Source organism: Rattus norvegicus, chromosome 5 (genome assembly GCF_036323735.1).
Source record: "Rattus norvegicus strain BN/NHsdMcwi chromosome 5, GRCr8, whole genome shotgun sequence".
Classification (NCBI taxonomy): domain Eukaryota; kingdom Metazoa; phylum Chordata; class Mammalia; order Rodentia; family Muridae; genus Rattus; species Rattus norvegicus.
In genome coordinates, this window is record NC_086023.1 from 148,192,139 (window position 1) to 148,217,905 (window position 25,767).

General features: G+C 43.7%; 1 protein-coding gene and 1 non-coding gene across 51 annotated transcripts in view; both read left to right on the forward strand.

Moving 5' to 3' along the window:
- Pum1 (pumilio RNA-binding family member 1) overlaps nt 1-25,767 on the forward strand; it is a 117,757-nt gene that overhangs the window by 71,427 nt on the left and 20,563 nt on the right. For 16 of the 50 annotated variants that reach the window (XM_006239029.4, XM_039110364.2, XM_006239031.4 and 13 more), the window contains 7 exons: nt 3,120-3,213; nt 5,527-5,643; nt 8,837-8,988; nt 11,430-11,568; nt 13,414-13,557; nt 14,540-14,836; nt 15,921-16,157. In XM_006239029.4, the coding sequence (XP_006239091.1) occupies nt 3,120-3,213; nt 5,527-5,643; nt 8,837-8,988; nt 11,430-11,568; nt 13,414-13,557; nt 14,540-14,836; nt 15,921-16,157 (1,180 nt within the window). The remainder of the gene's footprint in view (nt 1-3,119; nt 3,214-5,526; nt 5,644-8,836; nt 8,989-11,429; nt 11,569-13,413; nt 13,558-14,539; nt 14,837-15,920; nt 16,158-25,767) is intronic. The other 34 variants (XM_006239032.4, XM_006239033.4, XM_063288032.1 and 31 more) reach the window with 6 other exon arrangements.
- LOC120103260 (small nucleolar RNA SNORD103/SNORD85) lies at nt 11,652-11,725 on the forward strand. Its single transcript, XR_005505340.1, has one exon. It is a non-coding gene; the product is annotated as a small nucleolar RNA SNORD103/SNORD85 (small nucleolar RNA).

Below are 25,767 nucleotides of genomic sequence, written 5' to 3' on the forward strand. Positions count from 1 at the left end.
TATAGATACCCAAACTGTGCTTTCAGCATTTATTGGGAATATGACTTTGAAATGTTTGCTGAATTGCCCCGTGCTCCCTCCCTGTGCACGCGCTATAATCAGCACAGCTCTCATCTGCTGTTCCTAGCTCCTTTCTCAGTGAATGCATGACAGCGGTAGCAGAACTCAGGGATGTGCTACCAGAGGGCATTAGTTTGAGTTTTTTTTTTTTTCGGAGCTGGGGACCGAACCCAGGGCCTTGCACTTCCTAGGCAAGCGCTCTACCACTGAGCTAAATCCCCAACCCCCTAGTTTGAGTTTTTAAGGAGCTTTGGAGGCTGTCACTTGCCAATTACCCAGTTTTGTTTTGTACTGTATTTCTCAAGAGAAAATGTACCAAGAAAAAAATGACAAAATTGACATAATCTAATATATAATCAAATCTAATGGCTGATACATAATTAGCTTTTGTTAAATTGTTTACTATAAAATGCTCTCAGAAAGAAAATCTCCCATTTTTCTTATCACTAATTGTTAAGCAGTCCTTAACCACAGGCTACGTGTGGCCTCTTGCAAGGCTAAATGTATGTGATTCCTGTTAGAAGTAATAATCTTTACCTTGAAGTGTGACCACATGAGGATGGGGACTGCAGATTTTGGTTACATGGGAGGATTGCTTTTACGGTATTCACATATATGTGTGTGTTTACAGTTATAATACTGAGTACATGAAGGATGTATCGAGGAAAGTCTTGAGTGTTGTTGGATCCTGTCAGGATGCCCTCAGCCCTGACATTCTACATGTATCACTGTTACCTCCCAGTTCCATTCTGTGCAGCAGCCCAGCAGTGGGACTTAGCAGTGAGAAGGGTTGTTTAAAGCAGGGCCGTGAGGGTGGCATAGAAGCAAATGGAATCAGTTGGTGAGAAGGACTGCTTCAAAAACTTTTAGTTTTTTTATGTGGCTTTTACCTTTGTTTATTACTTAACCTTTATTTATTTGCTTTTAAAAATTATTTTTTGGTACTTGATTGAACCCAGGGCTTATTACATGCTCAGTGAATGTTTCATCACTAAGCTATCTATATTCCTGGCCTCTTCATTTTTTTTCCTCTTAGCTGATTCTCTTGTGTACAAACACCCCCCACCTCCGCGCACGCGCGTGTGCTAGTGACAGTGTTCTTGAGATAAACTTGCAAAGCCCATACATAAATGCAGCTTGTAAGACACACTGATCAGCTTTGGTCTTAGGGTGGACAAGTGTTTTGAATGCTTGAGAAATTCATCTATCTCACTGCTTGGTATTAGATATGTATGAGCTAATGCCTTTTTATTTTTATCAGCATCATGGTGACGTTTCCTTTAACCTTTGAAAAGGAAAGCCAGAGGGTTTTTTGTTTTTTTGTTTTTTTTTTTTTAAATCTGAATATGATTGTTTCCTAAGGACCGGCAAGATGAAAATCTGTTTGTTTGGTTTTTTTTTTTTTTAAAGAAATACTTGAAGTATAGAAAGTAAGATTCAGGTTAAAGTGGCCACTGTGTTGAACATATCCCAACTTTTTATTTAAAATATTTGTAGTGATTGGGAGAGATGGTTCAATAGTTAAGAGCACTGGCTGCTCGGGGTTGGGGATTTAGCTCAGTAGTAGAGCGCTTGCCTAGGAAGCGCAAGGCCCTGGGTTTGGTCCCCAGCTCGGGGGTGAGGGGGGGACAAAAAAAAAAAAAAAGAGCACTGGCTGCTCAGAGGATCCAGGTTAAATTCCCAGTACTCACATGGCAGCTCACAACTGTCTGTTCCAGGGGATCTGACTCCCTCATGAATACAGGCAAAACACCAATGCTCGTAAAATATCAATATTTTTAGGCTTATGTGTATGAATGTTTTGCATGGTGTGTGTGTGTGTGTGTGTGTGTGTGTGTGTGTGTGTGTGTGTGTGTGTGTGTGTACACCACATATTTACCGGGTACCACATAGGTCCAGGGATTGAACCTGGAGCAAAAGCACCAAGTGCTTTAATGAGCCGAACCATCTCTCCAGCCCTGTTTGAGACAGACATAGGTAGGGTGTAAGGCCACAGGATTAAATCTCTGTTGTATACATTAATAGTAAGAATAGTTGCAGTGGTAATTTAGCTGAGTTGACGTGATGGCACCTTCTGATGTCTCTCAATAAATATGGCTGTAGTTGAAGGTCTGTCCTGTCTGTTAGACATCACCTAGTGATGTGAACTGGGCTCTCGGTGGCTCTAGTAGAAGAATAGGTGGCTGGAAGCTGTATTCTGGGCATAGAGCTTTTGAGCAGTTTACAACCAGGCTGTCAGCTTCACCTTTCTTCTTCATTCTCCATGTTCCTTGCATAGTAAATATTTGTTAAATGAATAGGTGAATCACTTACTTCGGGATCTTCTATAGGTACATTCATGGGATCATGTTAACGAGAGGTGTTTGACACTTTTCTCTCTTTGCTGCGAATTAAAATTTTGTGTGCAAGTCCTGATGCCACCAGCATAGGAAGTCAGAGAACAGCTCATAGGTCCTAGGGATTCAGCTCAGTTTCTTAGGCTGAAAGTTAGGAACCTTGCTTGTTCACTTGTCCATAGCTATACTTTAGGAGACCCTGAAACTCCCAAAGCCAGGCATTTCTCTAATTCATTCATTAGGAAAGGCTGCTACTTTATGAAGGTATGCAAAATCATTTTCCTAGAGAATAAAGCAAACCTTTCTCATCTCCTCCAAAGCATGACTAAGTAAGAACTCAGTACTCTTGGGTCTTAAAAGACCTTTGGATCGATTCTAACCTTTGGGGTCATGTGGAAGTTACTTTGCAGCTTTCTTACCTGACTTTAAGGTGTTCCTTAGTCATTCTGTGCTGTACACTTGCTGGTTGCTATTAAGGATTTTTCATATGTGTATGTCAGGAGTTAGGGAACATTTGACATAGGATCAATCTATGGAGGAGGGTGGGCTATTTGAGGCAGGAAGGGAGAATAGATAGACTGAAGCATTATTCCTTCAGGGAGTGGAGCAGGCATCCTTTTTTGTCAGATATTATGTGTAACAGAGGCTAATGGAATTGTTAAGAGATTTCAAACACATTTCACAGGACAGTTCTCTAACTATAGCATCTTTCTCTTGCCTCAGCTATTCCAAAGACCCAATGCGCTTGCTGTTCAGCAGTTGACAGCTGCCCAGCAGCAGCAATATGCACTTGCAGCAGCCCACCAGCCTCACATCGGTAAGTCCTTTAAGCCCGTGTCTCTTTCTATCTAGCAGTGGTAGATGCTGGGAAAACCAGTAACTTACAAATGTCAGAGGCCTTCCTGACAATTGGGAGGCAGTGAGAGTTTAGAGGAGTTCCAGGCCAGTCTGATCTACAGAATAGATAATACATTTGTGGTGAGCCTGGAATTTACAGTGATTCCCTGTGTCCAAAAAAAGAAAGGGCACGGGTGGCCGGATTTGAGACAAATGCCTTGTACAGAGTAAGTGGCCTCTCTTTCTTGTGTCCAGTTATTTCTTGCCCCATAGTTTATTTTCGATGTGCTAGATCTAAACTCATAATACTTCTCTGAAATGTATTCCCCTTTACCCCCAGGATTTAAATAATTTGCTAGAGAAATGACTACTGATACCTCTTCGTAAGATTTCAGGCAACAGTACTGGGTGTGGTGGCACACACATTTATTCCAGAACTTGAGAAGCAGAGGCAGGAGGACCTCTATCAGTTCAAAGCCAGCCTGTATTACAACATAGTGAGTTCCAAGCCAGCCAGGGGTACACAGTGACATTCTGTCCCCCAGAATAAATAAATGACTAGATTTCCGCACCCGTGATTAGGTTGTTGCAGTTATGAATAGCCCAGGTCACTTTTCAGCTTACTGGACAGCAGATAACGCTTTTTTTTCCTTTTAAGAGCCATCTTCCAAGTCTTTTCTTCCTCTTCTTGGGTTGAGTTTGGCAGGCATTTTAATCTTCACTTGGACCTTCCTACCTATTTAGACCTCTATTTTTAGATCTTTGAGACAGGATCGTGGTGTAGTCTCAACTGGCCTTAGACTCATGTCGGTTATCCTGCCTCAGCCACCCAAGTGTTGATATCACAGATCCCCGCCAGACCTTCTTAAGGGTTCTTCAAAACAAAATACCCTGACTGTAACTAAGTGGGAGGAGAGATTTCTTTTATTGTTTTTTTTTTAATATCTATTTATTTATTATGTATACATCATGCAGCTTTCTGCCTGCATGTGCACCTACAGGCCAGAAGAGGGCATCAGACCTCATTACAGATGGTTGTGAGCCACCATGTGGTTGCTGGAAATTGAACTCAGGACCTCTGGAAGAGCAGTCAGTGCTCTAAACCGCTGAGCCATCTCTCCAGCCCGATTTTTTTTATTCTTGCTTTAAAAGTAACAGAAACGAGCAGAAAGGACATGGCAACACTGGATGTGTATGCAAGGAAGAAGAGCATTTAACCCCACCCTAGTTGCCATAAGATCCTACCAGTGCTGTGTGTATGTAAATTGCCATTAATACCAAAACTGTTTTGAAACATTGTTTTAATAGAAATAATTCATCATTTAATAAAAGTGTTTTGAAACAATTTTAATAGTAAAATTGAAAATTAGTATGATTTTAAAATTAAGATTTGGAGATGGAGTATGTATAGTAGATTCAGTGTCTGCACAGGGCCCTAGATTCAACCCCCAGCAACACAAACAAACAGTAAAATTAATTCCTAAGAGTCTGTCTAGCTGGATTTAAAACTGTAACAGAGACAGGGCAAGGAGACAATATAAAAATGAGGTGTGCATGATTTGTTGCAAACACTACATTAGTAAAGATGGGAGAGGTTGCCCAAAGTGGTCTAAACTGGGCGGTGTAGTCCAGCACTTTGAAGATTGAGGCAGGGGGATTCAAGGGAAGTAAGCTACATAGTGAGACTTCCATTTCACAGAGCTAACAGGACTGGAGTGAAGCTTGGTAGGTAAGAGTGTTTACTGGTCAAGCAAAAAGACCTGAGTTTAAATGTTCAGTACTCACTTGAAGGCAGGTAGATCCCAGTATTGGGGAATGGGAAGGAGGATCCAAGGACAACCTGTCTTAAAAAATAAGGTAGAGAGCCTTAGAGCTATGGGTGTCAACCTGTGGACTCGCGTATCAGATATTCACGTTACGATTCAAAATAGTAGAAAAATAAGATTAAGAAGTAGCAATGAAATTTTATGGTTGCAGGTCACCACAACATGAGAAACTTAATTAAAGAATTGTAACAATAGGAAGGTTGAGAACCACTGCTATAGAGGAAGGTACCTGTTGTCTTCCCCTGTCCTCCCAGTGTACTCACTCACTCACTCACGCATGCACGCACTTGGATAGATGTCACTATGGCTTTTTATTGAGGTTATATTATCTTTGTGAAATTCCTCTTTACTCTCAGCTCAGCCTATTCTCTCTTCCTTTTGTCCCCTTCATCTACAGCCTGGAATGCTAGCCAAACTAGAGAGTTGTGTAGTAGGGCTGCAGTTTGGTCGTTTGTTTTTACTGACAGGTATGTTTCCAGCAGGTTTAGCTCCCGCTGCGTTTGTCCCCAACCCATACATCATCAGCGCTGCTCCCCCAGGGACGGACCCCTACACAGCTGGATTGGCTGCAGCAGCGACACTCGGTGAGACACGTGCTGCATGAGGGATTTGCTCACCTGCTAGAAAGTCCTTTGAAATGGGCGTGCCTTTCTCCTCTCGCAAACCCATGTCTCCAACACCAATGTCTCCTGGCTTTAGTTCCTGTCCCTTTTCAGTCATATTTCTCTGCTTAGCTATTTCCCCATTCTGCCTAGGAAAATAAGGCGCTCACTCATTTTGCCCCACAGTGGCTTGGGCGCCCTGAATTGCTTGTTGATAGTGCAGGGTATTTGCTCAGCTTTTTCTGCTGGTTCCATAGGGAGCTCACTGTTTTCTTGCCTTCTCTTTGCTTTGTGGCTTTCCCTTCCTCCAGTCCTCTAAATTACATAGCTTTTGAGCACAAGTCTTAATACCTCCCTTGGATTTCTCTTCTCCCTACTCTGAAATGTGGCCTGGTACTGTTACTGTCACATTAGGTTCATCATCAGAGCCTGAGGAGAAGATGACAGTTGGGTTGATCCTTGGGATTAGTGAGTACTACAAAGGAGCTCTAGTGTCAGAATTCTGAAGATCGACTGAGGTTAGCCCATTGTATATCATTCTCTCTCCATGACTTGTGTGTGAAGCTGACCAATGTACCGTTCTTTTTTTCTTGAATGGTCACATTGGCTCACAACATACACTACAGTCAGCCCCATCTGATCTCAGTTCCTTACAGTACCAACTTGGGCTTCTGTCTTGGGATATTAGTCATGGCTTGTGCCTGGGAAGATCTGGCGTTGGTCTGGATGGATGATCTGTTAGTCTGGGTTGCCTGTTGTTTCTTTGTTGCTGACAGCTGTGGGTGTTATTTGCTGTGGATGGATTTACAATGGCCTTTTCCTTCCCTGAACTTTGATTTGTATTTCAAAGTCAAGTACCTTTCTCCTTTGACTCTGTGTAGCACTATTGTTGTCTCAAAGGGGCCATAAATGTTAAGTGGCTTCATTTCAATATGAAGACAAAGACATTTTCAACTTAGTTCCCATGTAAGGTTTCTGTGACTGTTGTGTAGAACATTTACGTCTGGTGTGTGGTTCTCAGTGATGGTGCAGTTTAGCTCCTGAATTGCTTCCCTGGTGATGATGGCAGCCTGGTTAATACTTCTTGGGAGTGTGACAGTCCTGTCAGCAGTGCGGACCTTGGTTGGCTACCACTAACACTTGCCACACCTAAGAGCTATGCACTGCCCTGATTACTGCTGTTGAGCATTTTCCATCATCAGGTAATGAGTGTGCAGTTACTGAAATGGTAGGTTGTGTGCACATGACCCCGACTGCAGATGACAAGAGACATTAGCGACCCAAACCATGGAAGAAAGGATTTTGTAAACACAGAAATTGAGCCAAAAGTTGTGATTAGCCAGTTTCAGCTCAGCACCCTGACTGGGGTGTTTAATTTCGACCACATGACCAAGGTCCAAGTAGTAGAAGTACCAGCTCAAGGATTTGGAGGCAGAGTGTTAAGTTTTTAGGGCACTGTCCTTGCAGGTCTCACCCATCTTCTCAAAGGCCAAAGGGCCACACTCTTTTATTTTATTTTATTTTTATTTTTTGGTTCTTTTTTTCGGAGCTGGGGACCGAACCCAGGGCCTTGCACTTCCTAGGTAAGCGCTCTACCACTGAGCTAAATCCCCAACCCCAAAGGGCCATACTCTTAACCTGGCACACTGCTGTGTGAACAAGGAACCCAGGCACTGGGACAATTTCCTTAGGTGCCTTTCTCCCCTTTCCCCCTTGTGGCTTTCTTTATCTTAATAGCTTGTCAGGTGAGTTTGGAGACTGTCATTTTCTTTACTTGTTTAGGTTCTGAAAAGCCAACAAGGCACTTTAATGCGTACACACGCTCGCTGTGAGAAAATGGTCCGTGTGGTAACGCATTTCCTCAACAACACAGTGGGCGTTCTTGGTCATGGTAAGCCATAGGTGTCAAACAGCACCCAGCTAGAAGTTCTGGAGGCAAACATTAGGCCGTGATGCAGTCAAACTTGCTTGTGGTTTAGAACCTTGCAGCTCCTCTACCAGCACAACTATACTAAAATGCAAGGCTGTTCACTGCTTGTCATGCTGCACGCACGTATGTGCTTAGCCTGTGAGACTGAGCAAGAGGCGTGTCTCACCAGATTCCAGGAGTTGTCTTTGAACACTTTATGTTTTCCTTCTATGTAAGTTCTTTTAATTATGTAAAATATACACAAACTATTTACTCTTAGAGCCTTGTCACTGTCTTCAGGGTGAATTCACATCTTTTTTCTTTTTTGGTACCAACTGCAGCATAGAATTTTGACCTAGACTTTGGCCCCACCGGCTGCTCTCTGAGCTACCTTATTCCGTTCAGATCTGCTTCTCTGACTTGTGTGGCAGACTTTGGAGCTCACTTATCACCAGTGAAGGGGACAGTTGGCTTGGAGAGAGTGTTGAGTTTCTGTGCTGGGGCCGGTGACTCTGTGGTGAGTCAAGAGTAAGGTGCATTGTGCTTTTGTCAATAACAGTCAGCTTGAAATGTGAGGCTGGATGTAACTGTGTGAGTATGTGCTTGTTGTGTTGAATAGCTTTGAGACTTTAAACATAGAAAAAATAGTCAAAGGTTTTTGAAATTGTATGTGGAGGTACGGTTATCAGAAGGGTCATAGATTGCATCTGGCGTTAGTGAAGGCTGAACACAGCTGGAGTTTGTTCTTTTCCTTTCTGTTTAAGCTCATGTATCTTCCGTGTATTTCTCTTTCACAGCAAACTTTGTCTGATGTCTGTCATGTATCTTTTCTTTCTCATGGGGTAAACATAACTTCAGCTGGGTATGCTGTTTCATGTCTATAGTCCAGCACTTGGGAGGCTAAGGAAGGAGCAGGTCTAGTTTGAAGCCAAACTGGGCTGCATAGCATGACCTCATCTGACAAACAAATCTTTGTCTCAGGCAGCTCCTCCTGTTTTTAAGCCCCATTCCTTCAGTTCCCTTCCCAGCTTCTCTTTAGTAGCCTAATCACTGTACCCATACCTGTCTGGCCACAGTGCAGCCTGGCTTCAGAAGACCCTGCCACAAGGATCATACAGTCAACCTCAGTCCCTCCCTCCTCTCATAAATACTAGCTAGCACAAGTCTTTGTGTTCTTTAATATTTTTTTGGATCTCACTTTTCAAGATCTGAATAATCTTAAGGTCATGCTTTTTAAACTTCTTACCCTTTTCTGGTTCCTTTCAGGCCCAGCTGTGGTCCCTCACCAATATTATGGAGTCACGCCATGGGGTGTCTATCCTGCTAGTCTTTTCCAGCAACAAGCTGCTGCAGCTGCAGCAGCAACAAATTCAGCTACTCAGCAGAGTGCCCCACAGGCCCAGCAGGGACAGCAGCAGGTAAAGTCACTCCTGTGAGGCAGGCGTGTGGTGTGTGTTACTGACAGACAGACCAGTGAGTGCATCTGTGTGCAAATGACTCACAGCTGATGTTAATGTCTTCATAAAACACAGGGTACCTCTGAGAGAGAGCGAGTGTGTGTGTGTGTGTGTGTGTGTGTGTGTCTGTCTCTGTCTCTGTCTGTCACAGATGATGTTGCTCTTAATCATAAAGTGCGGAGTGCCTGTGCTTGATGTCCACATACTTCAGTGCTCATTTAGCTGATATATACATTATTGTTGTTGGGTGGGTCAGAGGTTATTAGCCTCTGGTGCCATTCTTCAGGAGCCAGCCACCTTTTTTATTGAGATGAATATCTTTCACCCATACCTGGCATGCACCAGTTAGGTTGGACTATCCAGCCAATGAGCCAGGAATCTTCTTGTTCCTTCTCTGACACTGGGATAAGTTCTTGTTAACGTCAGTGCTGGGCATTGAGTTCTGGTTTACATGCTATGTAGCCCTGGCTATCCTGGAATTCACTGTGTAGACCAGGCCGTTTTCTGAACTTTTTCTTTTTTTTTTTTTTAATTTATTTATTCTTTTATGCTATAAGTACACTGTAGCTGTCTTCAGACACACCAGAAGAGGGCATTAAATCCCATTGCAGATGGGTGGTTACTGGGAATTGAACTCAGGACCTCTGGAAGAGCAGTCAGTGCTCTTAACCGCTGAGCCATCTCTCCAGCCCCCGTTTTCTGAACCTAAGAGAGCTGTCTTCCCTGCTTCCTGAGTTCTGGAGTCACCATGCCCTGCCAGAATGTCAGAGGGGTTCCAGGACAGCCAGGGCTACACAGACTAACTGCATCTCTGTCTCTGTCTCTGTCTCTGTCTCTGTCTCTGTCTCTGTTCTCTCTCTCTCTCTCTCTCTCTCTCTCTCTCTTTCTCTCTCTCTCACACACACACACACACACACAGACACACACACACACACAGACACACACACACACAGACACACAGACGATTTAAGAGGACTTAGGTTCCAAAGGGTTAGTGTTTCTGATGGCTGAGGGAAGATGGTAACAACAGCTGAGAGAGGGGTTGGGGAGAGAAGTGTTAGCCCACTTCTCAAACCACAAGTGGGAAGCAAAGAGCAAACCGGGAAACTCCAAGCTCACCCTACTGACCTACTTCCTCCAACAAGACCTTAATTCTTCTTAAACATTTTTTTTTTTTTTAATCATGTGGAGACAGTAGTCAAACATGAAGCTGTGTGCCCATTTTCACTTAAAGCGCCATACAAGAGAAAAAAGAAAATGTTGTGGTTAAGAATTTTGTGCTTTGGTTTGGGAGTTGGCTCAGTTGGTATTGGATCAGTGTTTTCCTAGCGTGCATGAAGCCCTGGGTTCCATCCCCTAGCACCATGTGAGCACAACCGAACATGGCGGCATGCCTAGTGGAGGTAGGATGGTAAACAGTTCAGAATTGCCCTGAGTTTGGAGATGGCTGTGGAGTGCGTACAGATACTTCTACTCGGTGTTGACACTGCTCCCTGTCTGCGCTGATCTCTCCTAGTCCTTTTTAGTCTTCTTTTTCACTCATGTGACAGAACTCTGACATTGCACTGCTTCCTTCCTTCCTTCCTTCCTTCCTTCCTTCCTTCCTTCCTTCCTTCCTTCCTTCCTTCCTTCCTTCCTTCCTTCCTCTTACTCTTGTTCTGTATTCAAGAGTGTTTTGCCTGCATGTTTGTATGCACGTTTCCCCTGGTATCTCCAAGGCCAGAAGAGGGCATTGACTCTATTGGAACTGGAGTTGCAGGCAGTCGCGAGTGCACGTGGGTGCTGCGAGTTCTCACTGTTACTCTAAGCTGTCTCTCCAGCCCTGTTGACTAGAGTGCACCTGCTTTGCCTGTCTCATTTATAGTTATATTTTCACTGTTTGCTCTATGGTAAGAGTTAAAACTATTGAGTAACGAGTATCACTGTGTTCCAGTCTTTTCTCTTGTCCTCTCTCCCTCCTCCCTCCTCCTTCCTCCTCTTTCTTTCTTTCTGACAGGGTTTCTCTGTGTGCCTCTGCCTCCTTAGTGCAGGGATTAAAGGTGTGCACCATCCTGTCTGGTATTATCTACTGTTTCTAAAGGTTGCACTTACAACAAGAGTATTCTAGAATGAAATTTTACCCTAGTAGCCACACAGTGTGATGAAATCATTATAGTAAACATTTTATTCCGTGCAGTGGTGGCACATTTCTTTTATCCCAGCACTCAGGAAGCAGAGACAGGTGAATCTCTGAGTTTGAGGTCTACAGAGTGAGTTCCAGCACAGCCAGGGCTGCACAGAAAACCCTGCCTTAGTTGAAAAACCAAAAAGGGGGAATAAAGGACTATTTTACTTTTGCTGTCTGACTCTAGTAGAGCATGTGGTGTGTCCTGTGAGATAGCATTTCTGTTTCCTACTCCCAGGTTCTTCGTGGAGGAGCTAGCCAGCGTCCTTTGACCCCAAATCAGAACCAGCAGGGACAACAAACAGATCCCCTTGTAGCAGCTGCAGCAGTGAACTCTGCTCTTGCCTTTGGACAAGGATTGGCTGCAGGTATGCCAGGTAAGAGTCCCACTCATGTTCCTAATACTTTGTGAGGCCAAGAAAGTATGAATTCAGGGAGTGTTTGTGGCCTAGGACTGGGGACTGGCAGGGATGATCCATACTTGCCCTCACTTAGACCAGAGGCCATTGATGAGGCGCTGTTTTCTGAGCCAGTCGTTGGTCATCATGGTTATCTGAACACATGACGGATGTGTGTGTCCATACGTGTGAGAAGGTGAGCTTTGCTTTGTTGATCTCTTTTGCCTCAGGACTTAAGTGGACACAGCTTTCATCTGTTTTCACCATGGTCTGAATGCCTGTGTGTGAGCTGCTTGACTAAGAGAGAATCCCTGCTGTTCTCTTAGATAGGCACTGTCTGTGTTTGTGGGATTTCTAAGTGTTGTTTGGCTACTCACTGAGTTGTTGAAAAACCAAAAAGGGGGAATAATCCATGTGTCACCAGTGCCTGTTGGTCTCTTCACTGCCTTACCGTGGCATGCATTGGACATAGATTGATGTCATGTGCTTAATTGAAACAGGTCCTTGATTTTGTGACACTTTCCCGTCCTAGTGTAGCCATTTATATAAAGTGAGAAGCCTCAGCTTGCCTTGTGTATTATCTCTGTGTGGTGCTAGGTCTCCTGTGCATGCGCACACAGTTCTTCCTGAGACCTGGAGATTCTTAGTAGCAGTGAATAATTTTGTCAGTTGAACCTAAACTAGCTCTTCTTACTATCTTGTGGGGTATGTAACCTGCATTTTCTGTGGTCTATGGAAATACTGTGGTGGTTGTACTCAGACTTCTGTTCCTTGTTTAGTAAAGACATAATTGGTCTTGGCTAGCACTTTGATGGAACGGTATTTTCAGTCCTAAATTGACCTGCAGAAGAGAGTGCTTCTGTCCATCAAGTGCTGTGAGACCCTTCACATCCGTCTCTCCTTTACTATTCCCAAGGCAGTGAGTGCTCAGATTCGGGGAGTTTCAGCTGTGTGAGTGACAGAACCAGGATGTTTATCTAGGTCCACAGAATCCCAAAACGGGATCTGTCTCTATGATATGTTGGTACCCGATGTCTCCTGTAATTCAGAAGCTCCTTTGATTACTGTGGGTCGAAAGACCCATGTGTGTGATGACTCACACTGGTTAGTACTGAATCTTGTTTGTACTGTGTAAACAATATGAATTCAATGCCTGGTAGGAGACTGAGATCTGTCTTAAAAGTTACTTTCCTGTTTCTGAGAAAGCACCATAACTAAAGCAACTTCCAGAAGAGATGGTTTATTTGGGGCCTACGATATTATAGTGTCAGAGTCTACGTGGTAATGGCAGAGAACATGGCAGCAGGCATGGTGCTGGGACAGTAGCTGAGTGCTTCCTGTCTCTTTAAGCCCGAGGCAGAGAGGGCTAACTGGAAATGGTGTGAGCTTTTGAAACCACAAAGTCAGCCTCCTGTGACACCACCGAGGCCAAGCTTTGTAGTCTTTTCCGAACAGTTCTGGGGACCAGGTATTCAACTATATTAGCCTATGGAGACCATTCTTATCCAAACCATCACCTCAGCTAAGAGCTACTGTAGACTTTAGTAACTGGAATACGGAGATTCTGTTGTGGCACATTAGAAGCCTCAGGCTCAAGTGCTACAGCAGCTACACTGGTAAGACAGTCTGGTAATCTAGGCTACTGTCACTGATGGGCAGGTTGCATTTGTAGGGAGGTGGGACTGGAGTACTGTGAAGTTTCATCATGTCACTTAGAATGACCCCGTGGTTTAACGCTCACACATCATTTGTTTGATGAATTTCCACCTAATGTAGCGGAGACTAACTGACATGGTTTCTACTTGTGCTGCTTACTCTCCCCAGGTTATCCAGTCTTGGCACCTGCTGCTTACTATGACCAAACTGGTGCCCTTGTGGTGAATGCAGGGGCAAGAAATGGCCTCGGAGCTCCAGTTCGGCTTGTTGCTCCAGCCCCAGTCATCATTAGCTCCTCAGCTGCACAAGCAGGTGAGCTTCGTTTTGGACGACTAAGGGTTGAGGGAGCTAAAGGGGAAGGGTTGGCTGATAGTGATAGTCTTCAGATGGGCTCTAGTGTTCCTTCATTGGTAATCTCTATTTTTTTCACCCTGTAATATTTCAAAGAGAATTAGAAGCTACAAGGCAGTTTGGTAGATTCAGATTCTATTGGTGATTGTGTGGCACCTGGTTAGATGCACAGGCAGTGGCACAACAGCTAACATTCAAAGACTGAACAACATACACCCCACCCCCCACCCCCCGTTGCTAGGAATTGCTTTAGCTTAGGGCCGGAGTAAAACTGGGTACCTATAGGACCAACATAGCAGTGCATTTATTGACAGTGCGGAGAATTTGGTTTTTAAAGCTTGATACATGAGTTTTTTTAAAAAATGAGAGTCAGCTGCTTGCGTTTGCATACACTTCGTATTCCAGTTCTTGGGAGGCAGAGGTAGGTGGATCTCTTGTTCATATTCCATGCCAGTCAGGGTTACAGGATCCTGTTCCTGAGTAAATAGATGCATGGGAGGGTGGGAGAACAGAGGGCTATTATGGAAAGATCTGTGTCTTAAAAGGAGGTTAAGTGCATGACTGAAGGACTTAAATAGATGGACAAGATCATTTCATGGAAAGTCTCAGGTGGGAGTAGGTGTAGAATTTGGGATTTTCAGGAAGTTGATGTATTTAATGGGTCCATGTAATGCTTGAGCCACTTTTAAACTGGAGCCACTTTAAATCCGCGTCTAGCCTAGAGAGATTGTTGTGTGGAATTTTTATTTCAAGCCCATAATACAAATAGACAGTAAAAATTGCAGATGAAGGCATCAAAGATGGATGTGTACAGTTCTTTATAAGGTTTGTGTCAGCCTTGGAAGGATTCTGTAGCACTAGAAGTATTGTTTTAAGTGGATATAATACATAGGTCTGTGGCTGGCACCTTTCTTAGCCTAATGCTGTGCTTTCTTCCTCACAGCTGTTGCAGCGGCTGCAGCTTCAGCAAATGGAGCAGCCGGTGGTCTTGCAGGAACTACAAATGGACCATTTCGACCTTTAGGCACCCAGCAGCCCCAGCCCCAGCCCCAGCAGCAGCCCAGTAACAATCTGGCTTCCAGCTCTTTCTATGGCAACAACTCTCTGAGCAGTAACTCCCAGAGCAGCTCCCTCTTCTCTCAGGGCTCCGCCCAGCCTGCCAACACGTCCTTGGGATTCGGAAGCAGCAGTTCCCTTGGTGCCACCCTAGGATCGGCCCTTGGAGGGTTTGGAACAGCAGGTACAAATTAGGCTGAGAAGCTGTTAAAACAAATTTGAATGAGTTTTATAATCTTTCTGGAACCCTGACAATGCATGACACCCTGCACAGATACCACAGGCAGATGTGGACTAAGTCCCTGGCAGTCTAGCCAGCCCACCCAACCTTTGAGATGTTGGACTATAGACGTCAAGGTATGCAGCCAGGGCCTCTTTCGGTCCGTGCTTGTGTTGCTACTTATTTTAGTTTCACTTTGTCAGTTTGTTTCAGGCGTTGAAAACTAAAGAGAGATGTTCTTCAAGCATTAGGGAGTTGTGGAGGGGACTCTAGCAATGTAGATGTTAGGCTGAGGGAAAAGGACTCACAAGAAGGTCGAAGGCTGGGCGCTCCACATTCAAACCTGTGCCCTGGGCTTGGCTGGACCATTTTAAACAGGCATTTTATCCATGTTTTGAACAGCGGTAAGGGAGATGCTGTGGAACATTGGGAGGAAGGATGCTAGACCAAAATATTTGTTTCGATGGGAGAAGAATGTAGTCTGTGGACAATGGGATACATGGAGTGGTTATCAGCAGTGTGATTTCAGAACAGAACGGCGTGTCTGAGAGAAGGTGCACTAATCAGAGCTGTAGGCTAGCTGTAGCTCCCGAAGATGACAGACAGGCCTGCATTAGAAAGTCCCGTGGAGCGGGCAGGGCCCCGCTTACACATCTTTTTTTTTTTTTTCCCCTGTGTTCCATTTTTCTGCTAGAACCTTTCAGCTGATGAAAGGCATTCCTTTTAGGTCATTTCCTTTCACTTTCCCGTAGCTCATGTGGCCATCATAGCTTTTTAACCTGCCCCCATCCCATTCTGTCTGTGACACTAAGGAAAGGTAAATTTGCCATATTTGTGTGATGGCTGGAATAATAGCTCTGTTAACCCAAGCCATGTCCTCTTTATGACTTTAGCTGCCCCTAGAACTGCTACATTAACAGTTAGGCTGTCTCTGCTGACACATTTGCGGTGGTAAGGAGTCTGGTTCAAAGTGTTAGGAACAGGCCAGTGGGCTTGTTCTTCAAAGAACAGGCCTGTTCTTATCTGCATTGTTTTAATTCCATTTTAGTTGCAAACTCCAACACTGGCAGTGGCTCCCGCCGTGACTCCCTGACTGGCAGCAGTGACCTTTATAAGAGGACATCGAGCAGCTTGGCCCCCATTGGACACAGTTTTTATAACAGCCTTAGCTTTTCCTCCTCTCCTGGACCCGTGGGCATGCCTCTCCCTAGTCAGGGACCAGGACATTCACAGACACCACCTCCTTCCCTCTCTTCACATGGATCCTCTTCAAGCTTAAACCTGGGTAAGAACCATTACTCTAACACCACCTTGAACGCTAGAAGTCTCTTGCCACTGATGACATTTCAAGTACTTTGCATAAGCAAAGGACAGTCCCTTTATTCTAGAAGTGTCCTGGTGTTCTATGCCTTTGATAAAGTCCTCCAGTTGCTCAGGTTGTACCTCTAGCTTTGTAGCAGTTGGGGATTGCTAAGCATCTGGATACACCCTGTGTATTCACTCCATCCTCAGTGTGAGCATTTACTCTTGGGCAAACACAGTAAAAGTCATTACAGGGAGGTAGGAGGACACAGAAAGAAGAATAGTTGCTAGTGTAGCTCTTGTGATGACAGCAGTAATTGATCTGCTAAGGCTCTTTGTAGGCTTTCTCCCCCTCATCCCCCCCTCACCCCTTGGATAGAAGTTAGTAGCTTCACAAAGCATTTTATTGAATTTTTTGGCCAGATTTTAAAGTATTAATAAATACTTTAAAAAATCCAAACCTTTATAGCCTGTAAATAATTAGATGAGAAGGTTCCAAATAGCAGGCTTTAAAGAATAGTAGGAAATTAAGTTGTAGCACTGGGCAGGGGTGCAGAGTTCTTATCTAGAAATGAGGTGCACCCCTCCTCCCTCTCGTTGTCTCTCTGGTATGGATTTCAAGGTGCCAATTTACTTCCCAGATGGGGAAAGTTGAATTAGAGAAGTGGAGAGCAAATGGTGAGGTGAGAGTGTTGTTATTTTGTGGTGGTGGCTTTAAATGGGAGTGTACTGAACAAACCAGCAAGAATGCACTTGCTAGAAGATTCTGCCATTGCCTAACATGTTTAAATGTGGCTTCAGGGACTTGGCAGTGATGACTGAATAAAAGTGAATAGCATGATCTCATTTGGAGAGACATTTATGCAAACCAAGAAAAGTTTGGTAAAGTCTGTAATAAATAGTTATTTTAGAACGAGTTTGAAGGCAAGTGATGCATGCAGTGTGTGTGCATGGGCATGTGTGTGCATGCACACATGTATTTTCTGAAGTGGAGAAAACTTGGACATTCTTATTGGCTGTCCACAATGGATAGATGAGTGGATGGGGCATGTTATGGCAGTGTTTCCTAGCAGCAGAAAGCCTGGCTGCAATATAGGACCAAGAGGGCCATAGGCTCAGAGCAGAGGACTGAACAAACACTGTCCTGCGCTACCCTCCTTGCATTAAGACTCTCACTTCCTGTGCGTCTGGGAAGTACAAGGGTGGGGGGTAGCACTTTGTTTCACATGTAGAGAGCCTTCTCAGAGCTTGAATATTTTGCCTCACTTGTATGTATCAGATTTGAACAACAGTTTTTAAAATTCTAAATTCCAATATATAACCTTTTTATGTGATGTGCCAGTATATCTTTTGAGCCAGCACATTGTAACTAAGTCTATGTTTTGCTGAATCATTTGTGTTGTTGCTGTTGTTGGCTGTTTTTGTCATTGTTTTTATTTACTTTTTAAAAAATTTTTTTAAAAATGTGTTTGGGTGTTTTACTTGCATGCATGTGTACCATATATGTTTCCAGTGTCCAAAGAGACTAAAAGAGAGGAACTGATCCCCTGCAACTGGAGGTAGGGACAGTTGTGAGTCACCATGTGGGTCCTGGGAATCTATCCTGGAGCCTCTGGAAGAGCATTCAGTGTTCTTTATCTGCTGAGTCATCTCTCCAGCCTAGCTATATTCTAATTAAACTAGTTACAAAATACAGGTGGTAACCAGACAGATTCTATGTCCTAGAGTTTAACTCCTGAACTACATGCAGTGGCTCCCGGTGTGCACACTGGATCTGAAAATGCTGATGCAGTGAGACCCAGCAGTCAACATGCATTAGAGGATTCTAAGAAAGCAATTGATCTGCTTAATAATTACTTCTATGTGCCTAAGAACCCTCAAGTGACACCCCCCCCCCCCCCCCCCCCCCGCTGGGGACCGAACCCAGGGCCTTGTGCTTGCTAGGCAAGCCCTCTACCACTGAGCTAAATCCCCAATCCCCAACCCCTCTCAAGTGACTTTTCATTCCCATTTGTTTCATTCTAAATTAAAGACCAACTTCTAGTTCTTACTGTAAAATTTACCTTGTTTGATGTAGTCTGTTGAATAAATTTTATTGCTGTAACTTCTGTGGCTTTCACGGTAAATCTTTTATAATATTTACAACCTCTCATACCCTTCTGCACTTCATTTGAAACTGCAGTTAATGATGTATTTAGTTTGCATTTTATTTTTTCTTGATATTTGTCTATGATGCATTATATGCCAGTAGGTAGTTCCTTCTTATTGAACAATTTTTGTGAGCCCATTACCTTTTGTCTGTCCACTCAGATCTCAGGGGCTTTTGTTTCTGCTTTGGCTGTTACTTGTTATAATTACAGCTGTGAACCTCCCCAAACCCCAGCAGTGTCTCTGAGTGGCCATGGAACTCTCTGTAGTCCAGACTGGGCTTGAAGGCAGAGATTCGCCTACCTCTGCCTCCTGAGTGCTGGGATTAAAGGCCGTGCGCCTCCACTGTGGGGCATTCAGCTACGAACATCTTAATGGAAGTGTTTCTGTAGGCGTACTTGTGTTAGCTATATGATCTGCCTTTTATTTTTAAGATAGGGTCTGGCTATGTAGTTCTGCCTGGCCTGGAACTCACAGATCTGCTTGCCTTTGTTTTGATAGAGCTCTTTCAGTGGACAAGGAATGGTATCTCATTATGCTTTTATTTTCCATTTCACTTCTAACTCAAAGCATTTTGGGAGAGGGTTGACGAAGTATTATCTAGTCTACGCTGCTTTCAAATTTTGTAATCCTCCTGCTTCATCCTCCCAGGTACTAGTTTTATGTGCCCTGGCTTTAGAACATTGTTTTATGTGCCTTTAGTTATCTTTAAAATTTCTTATGTGTTTTGCTCATTTAAAACTTTGGTTATTTGAGCTATAAGAAAGAAATCTTTATGTTCTCATCATTTGCTTCTTTTATTTTAAAATCGGTGTCTTTAAAGTATGTCAAGTTTGAATTTGATTAAGTTTATTTCATTGAAGTCTTGGTTTTGTAGGAAATATTTTCGTATCTTCTAAAGTTTTACTTTTTTTTTACTGTTTATTTTGATGTTATTTTTTCTTCTAAGATGCATTTTTGTAATTTTAAGTTACATGTGTCTGAATATAGGTCTGTGCATTTGAGGCAGGCAGGTGCAGATTCCAGAGTCCTTGGCCCTGTGGAGCTCCAGCTGTGAGCTGAGTGCTGGGAACCAAATTTGTCCTTTGGGAGAGTTAGCAAGTGCTTTATTCCCAAATCTTACAGTTCTTACTCCTAAACATAATGTGTTCATTTTGAACTAATGTTTTCATCTCGTGGGTTTAGGGTTCATCCTGACATGTAACTGTCTAGTTTGTTCCTCCCCCCCTTTTTTTCCCAGCAAAGTTTTGTAGTTTTCAGTGTGGTTTACGTGCTACTGTGAGTGGGATTTTGTTCTGGTTTAGGGTTGTTCATTTTGTTGCTGAAATAATACTGAGTTTTTGTATACCGATAGTGATGGTTTGTGTATGCTTGGCCCAGGGCACTATTAGAAGGTTTGGCCTTGTTGGAGTAGGTGTATTATATTATCACTGTGGGTGAAGCCACGTGAGTTCTTAAAAGACCTCACACTGCCCTGGCTGGCCTTGAATTCCTGGTTTTGTTTTAGAGGCACTTTCTCTTTTTATATCCCTGGCTGGTCTGGTCTCCCAATTTGTAATCCTCCTGCCTCACCCTTCCAAGAACTAGGATCAGAGATGTATACCACTGCACCTCACTTACATATCATTTTTATTGTACTTATTGAGGGGGTGGCCAGAGTGCATCCTCAGAGGTCAGAAGACAACTTGGAGGAGTCTTCATCTAGCTGGCCTCATATCATTCTTAATTCATTTATTTAAAGTGTATAATTCAACACTTTTTGGTGTATTCAGACACCAGCAAAGGCTGGAGAGCTGGCTCAGGAGTTCAGAGCACATAGTAAGCTTGCAGAGTACCTGACTTGGATTCCCAGCACCAATGTCAGAGGGCTCACAACTCCCTATAACTTCAGCCCTAGGGAGATTGGGTGCCCCTGTCCTTCATGGGCCCCTGTACTCGTGTACATAGAAGTGGAAACTTGTGGTTTCTTTGGAAAGTCAGTTGTGTCAGATGGTGTTTTGTAGGGCAATTACATGAAGGAATGTTTTTGTGAAGCAGAAACAGGTGAAAGGATGTCTGCTAAAGCAGACACGTGGAAGGACACATGAAACAGGATTCTTTGCTAACAACACAAATGTATTGGTCTGTTTTACACTGCGTAGTTGAGCTACATTTCTCAGGACTCCATAGAGAGAAACGCACCCAAAAACCTCTGGTGGTGTGCTGCAGTTTTGGGTTGATTGGCAGAGTGATGTCAACTGAGACAGATGCATGTGCTGTGGGGAAGACACGTGATGAGGCAAGACCCTTGGAGGACAGGTGATGATGGAGGGTATAAATAGGACTCGGCTGACTGTGATGGAGGCTGAGCTTGGCTTGCTTAGAGAGCCAGCTGTGCAATGCTTGTGGGTCTTTCCTCTTCCCTGATCTCTGCTTCCCTAAAAGAGGCACAGCCTAGAACTTTTCCTGGCCTCGTCCTGGGTCCCTCCTGTTGGTCTACTTCCTCCGTATCCTATCTTTCCTACTACCTTTGGTGGACGGTGGGCTAAAAGGGAGATTAAAGCGTTTAAGAATCATCATTAAAATTAAGGTGTAAAAAAAAAATTAAAGTTACAAGGGTGTACCTGCATCCCCCAGTGAGCATACAAAAGACAGAAAACAGCTTACAGGAGTCTGTTCTCTCCCTCCATCATGTGCTTTCTGGGAACTGAACTCATGTCACTAGCCTTGGTGACAAACAGTTTTACCCATTGAACAGTCTCTTTGGTCTGTTTTGTGCCATCTTATTATTAAAAGTGTCTCTGAATCTTTATGCCAGCTCCCAAATAAATGTCCCTATAAGAGTTTCCTTGGTCATGGTGCCTGTTCACAGCAGTAAAACCCTAACCAAGACATCTTATCCAGAAAATGGTCTTAGGTTTTAGGTAAATCTCTAGGATTTCTAGATAACAGAACAGAGAGGAGCGTATTATTTTGGCTGTATCCAGGTCCTGGGGATAATGTTTGTTCATTGCCCTGAGGTTTGTTGGCAGTTGGTCATTGTGATGGACCTTTATGAAGATGAGAAAACTTGCCACTATCACAAGATCACAAGTTAGTATGATTTCTTTCTTTCTTTCTTTCTTTCTTTCTTTCTTTCTTTCTTTCTTTCTTTCTTTTTTTCTCTCTCTCTCTCTCTCTCTCTCTTTCTTTCTTTCTTTTTTTAAGATGGATTTTGATATTGTCAAGTACTTTCTGTCTTTGTTGATCATGGTAGGACTCATTTTGTGAAGATTTTGTTATACGTCTGTATTAGTAAAGTGCAGGTATTCTGTGTAATACCTGTTGTCAGGTTGGTATTGACCTGACCTATGTCTCTGGTAGTTTCTGGAAATCCTATAGTACAGGGATTGTTTTTCCTTTATTTGTTTGCAAATTCACCAGTTAAAACCATTTGCAAGGTTTTAGTTACTTTTCTTATGTCTGGTGTTTTATCCTTGGCTTTAGGTTTTTTCAGTCTGTCGTCCCCTCTCCCCTTTTCCTCTTTTGTTTTTCAAGGCAGGGTTTCTCTATGTAGCTCTGTCCGTATTGATAATACTGGCCTTGAAATAAAGAGATCCACTTGTCTTGCTCCCAGTCGGATTAATGGTGTGCTTTAATTCACCAACACTTGTCGTCATTTTCGTTGTTACTACTGGTTTTTGTTTTATTTTTCTGAGATAGAGTCTTACTCTGGCTTTCCTGGAACTCACCATATAGACTAGGCTTGCATGTGACGCTGCCAACTGGCAGGTTTTGTGTCTCTTAAGTCAGTTTGGTAATGGAGATTGGGCTCTCCAGATTTGTCCATTTCATCTTCATTTATAATACAGTTAGGGCTGGTTCCGTACCTCAGCTGGTACAACTCTTGCCATGTAAGCCTGGTGACCTCAGTTGGTTGCCCAGGACCCACATAAAGGTGATACTAACTTGAGGGAGTTAGTTGTCTTTATAGACCTCCACTGACATCACCCTTCCTCCAGTCTCTTCCTCGCATTGTGTGTGTGTGTGTGTGTGTGTGTGTGTGTGTGTGTGTGTATACATATATATATATATATACATATATATATAATGCAAAACACACACACACACACACACACACACACAAGCTTGGGAAAAACATACAAAATGTGAGTCTAAGCAAGGCTGAGGTAAGCAAGCAGTTCTTCCACATAGTCGAGCTGTTGTCATGGAGCCCCTCTCAGTGCACATGTGGATTAGAAGATGGAGTCTGTGATTGCACACTTAAGCTTCAAGGATCTCTCTCAGGAAAGCTGTGAGGAGTGCTGTCTACTCTGTTGTGGATGTTCTAGAAGTCTGGTGTTAGTTCTGTCTGTCCTGCTTATCCATGCAACGTCTGTGACCCATTACGTTCCTGTTCCCTGGTTTGTTTCTCAGTGCACATGGTTTTCTGCAACCCCTAGGTTGTACCTTAGCTCTTGAGAATCAGAACTTGCTGAGCGAATTTGCTTGGGCTTATATACAGTTTACAGTCCTCAGGCAGGCTTGTGGAACTTGGGTACGTTGTGCCTGTTCCCACCTCCACAGTTGAAGCACACCCAAGTCCTCTTGTACTCTGTTCAAGGTGAAAAAGTTCTACTACCTACCATTTAGGGGTTTTGTTTTCTTCTTGAGACAGGGTCTTTCTTTGTAGGCCAGACTGGCCTCAAACTCAGATCGCTGCCTGAGCCTCACTAGTGCTGCAGGGATTGAGAGCCACACTTGGAGACCGTTTCCTTTTTTCTTTATCACATAGAAGTCTTTTCTGCCTGAACCTTATCCAGGTTGGTCAAAAGCAACACAGAAGCAGGAGTCTCTCCCTGGGCCCTGTCATCTATGAGTCTCACTGCCTGGATACATTTTTAATGTACTAAGCTTTCTTTAGTTTAGGACTAACATGATGTGTTAAGGCATCAGTGAGCATTGCAGCCTCTATTAAATGTTGGAGGTGAGGATGTAGCCAGTGGTTGAGTTTTTAACCTAACGTGAATGTCGGAGCTTCATTCCTCAATACAGTGGAGAGAGAGACTGGGGAGGGGGGAGGTGGTGGGTGGGTGGTGGTGGTGGTGGTGTGTGTGTGTGTGTGTGTGTGTGTGTGTGTGTGTGTGTGTGTGTGTGTGTGTGTGTGATGACGATGCCAGGAACTCAGCCTTTAAATAGCTATGACATAATATAAGTAGACTATGTAATCCCTTAATTTCTGTGGAATGGTGCTTTAAGACACTGTCCAAACACTACAGAATATGGGAAAGTTCAGCCAGCTTTTAAAAGCCCATGTTAATTGTCTCTTTCATAAAAGGCTTTCGGTTGCCTGGTACTTGCAGGTAGACTGACTGCTAGGAACTGGATTGTTAACTGCTACTTCTCACATTCCTAATCCAAGAGCCATTTGGTCAGTAAATACTGAAAATCTGTTTGTTAGACGGTTTTTTCAGAAAGGACCAGAGAACTTTAATCTTAAACAAAACTTGCTGTCTTAGGTTAATGCATAGATAAATCCTACTTGACCTCTGCAGGGTACATCTGTGAGTTGTGTTTCTCTCAGAGATTTGTGTATACTTTTTTTCAGTAATAAAAGAGTCAGTATGTCAAAACTTGAGCATAAATGTGTAAATATATAACTTATGGGCATATTCGCTATCGTTCCTTCTAGCCCTTTGAAGTATGTATTAGTATAATTTTGGCCACAATAACAAAGTCTAGTTAATGTTAGCTTCAACAGCACTGAATTTATTAGTGCATAACTGGAAATTGAGAAGTGTAGGGTAGTGTTGAGGGTTAGTTTGTTCCATTATTGACTTAGTTGCCCAAGGCCTGGCTTCTTTTCCACGTATCTTCTGCCTTTTTCAGTGACCTGCTAGCACAGTGCCTGGCGTGACTTCAGAAGCCATGTGTGTTTGTGCTGGTCCTCCTTGTATGTTTGTTATGAGCACCGCATCTGTAGTGCCTGCTGCTTCACCGACCTTGTGACTGTTTCTTTGTCCTCTCTCCAGTCAGAAGAGCAAGGTTTCTTACTGTCGTAGAGAGTGTCCTTAGGCTGCTCTTGTCTTCTTGAACAAATCCACTTGTGTTCCGGAGTACTGTGACATGTGAGACTTAGCAGTACCCCAAAGAACGAAAACGGTTGACGTAACTGAGCCTCAACATAAGGCACATGGCGCTTTGGGCCAAGGGCCTGACTTTTGTTCTGGCTGTTAGGACTATGCCTTGCATTTTTGGATGCCTGGTTCTTTTCCCTCCTAGTTCTAGTTTCCTGTTACGAACATGTACCCATGACCGATAGGCAGCACCTGTGAAGAAGTAGCTTAGATGTTCACACACTGCTCTCCACAGTGTAATGCTGAGCTGTTAGTGTTGCCATTCTGTCACTCAGAGGGAGACCTTTACTTTGGAAGTTGGGTCCTGGAATTTGTGAAAAAAGCCAAGCTAGGTCTCTATTTGTACTTGCCATTAAATGCTGAGGCAAGTTCTGTTCAGAGCACGGAGAGATGGAAGTAGGCAGTTGTCCATGGATTTGGAGTTGATGTGTTTCTTAATACTTAGGCTGTTTTAGGTCGGTTTGTTTACAGTGATTGGAGAAAAACATTCCTGTGCTGGGGTGCACTTTAGTGATGGAGCTTTTGAGTAGCACACACTGAAAGACTGCCCCATGGCAGCCTTTCTTCTGAATGCCATACGATTTTATGTTCTTGATATACAGTAAAAATTAAAACAAAAACACCAAGCCAGGTATGGCGGAGCCAAACCTTTAATCCTGGCACTGGGAGTCAGAAGCCAGTGCGTCTCTGAGTTTGAGGACAAGCAGGGCTACACAGAGAAACCCCGTCTTTGAAAAACCCAAACAGTTCAAAAGCTACGACAGGAACTATGTGAACCATTGTAAGAATGATTGAAAAAAATCTATCTGTAAATCTATGTAACTATGCTACTTTCCTCTGTGTGTGTGCCTGCGTGCCTGCATGCGTGTGTGTGTGTGTGTGTGTGTGTGTGTGTGTGTGTGTGTGTGCGCGCGCGCGCGCACTCACGTCTGTGCCTGGGTTTTGCCAGGTGGAGCCCAGTATCATACCTATGTTAGGCACAGACTCTACCATTGACCTACACCCTAGCCCAGGGCTGCTTTTCGTTAAGTCTTTTGGTTGGGATGCCATCTTGTTGTGTAGGGACACACATTTGTAACCTGGTCACCATCAGGAGCAGTACACGGAGTACAGGACGTGCTATGCCACGTGAGCTTCCTCTCACAGGAATGAGTGTTCACAGTCGCCTGTTGATGAGGACCTCAAGCCTACCACCTGCCTTGAAGTCATTCCTTCACAAAAAGCTTTCCAGGAATTTCCTGTCCATACATTAGGATGTCCTGATTTTATTCCCTCTTCGTACATTCCCAAGCAAGTGCAGTATCCACACCCCTGTTTGTAGTGATCTTAATGGGTGGGCTTCAGTTGGGA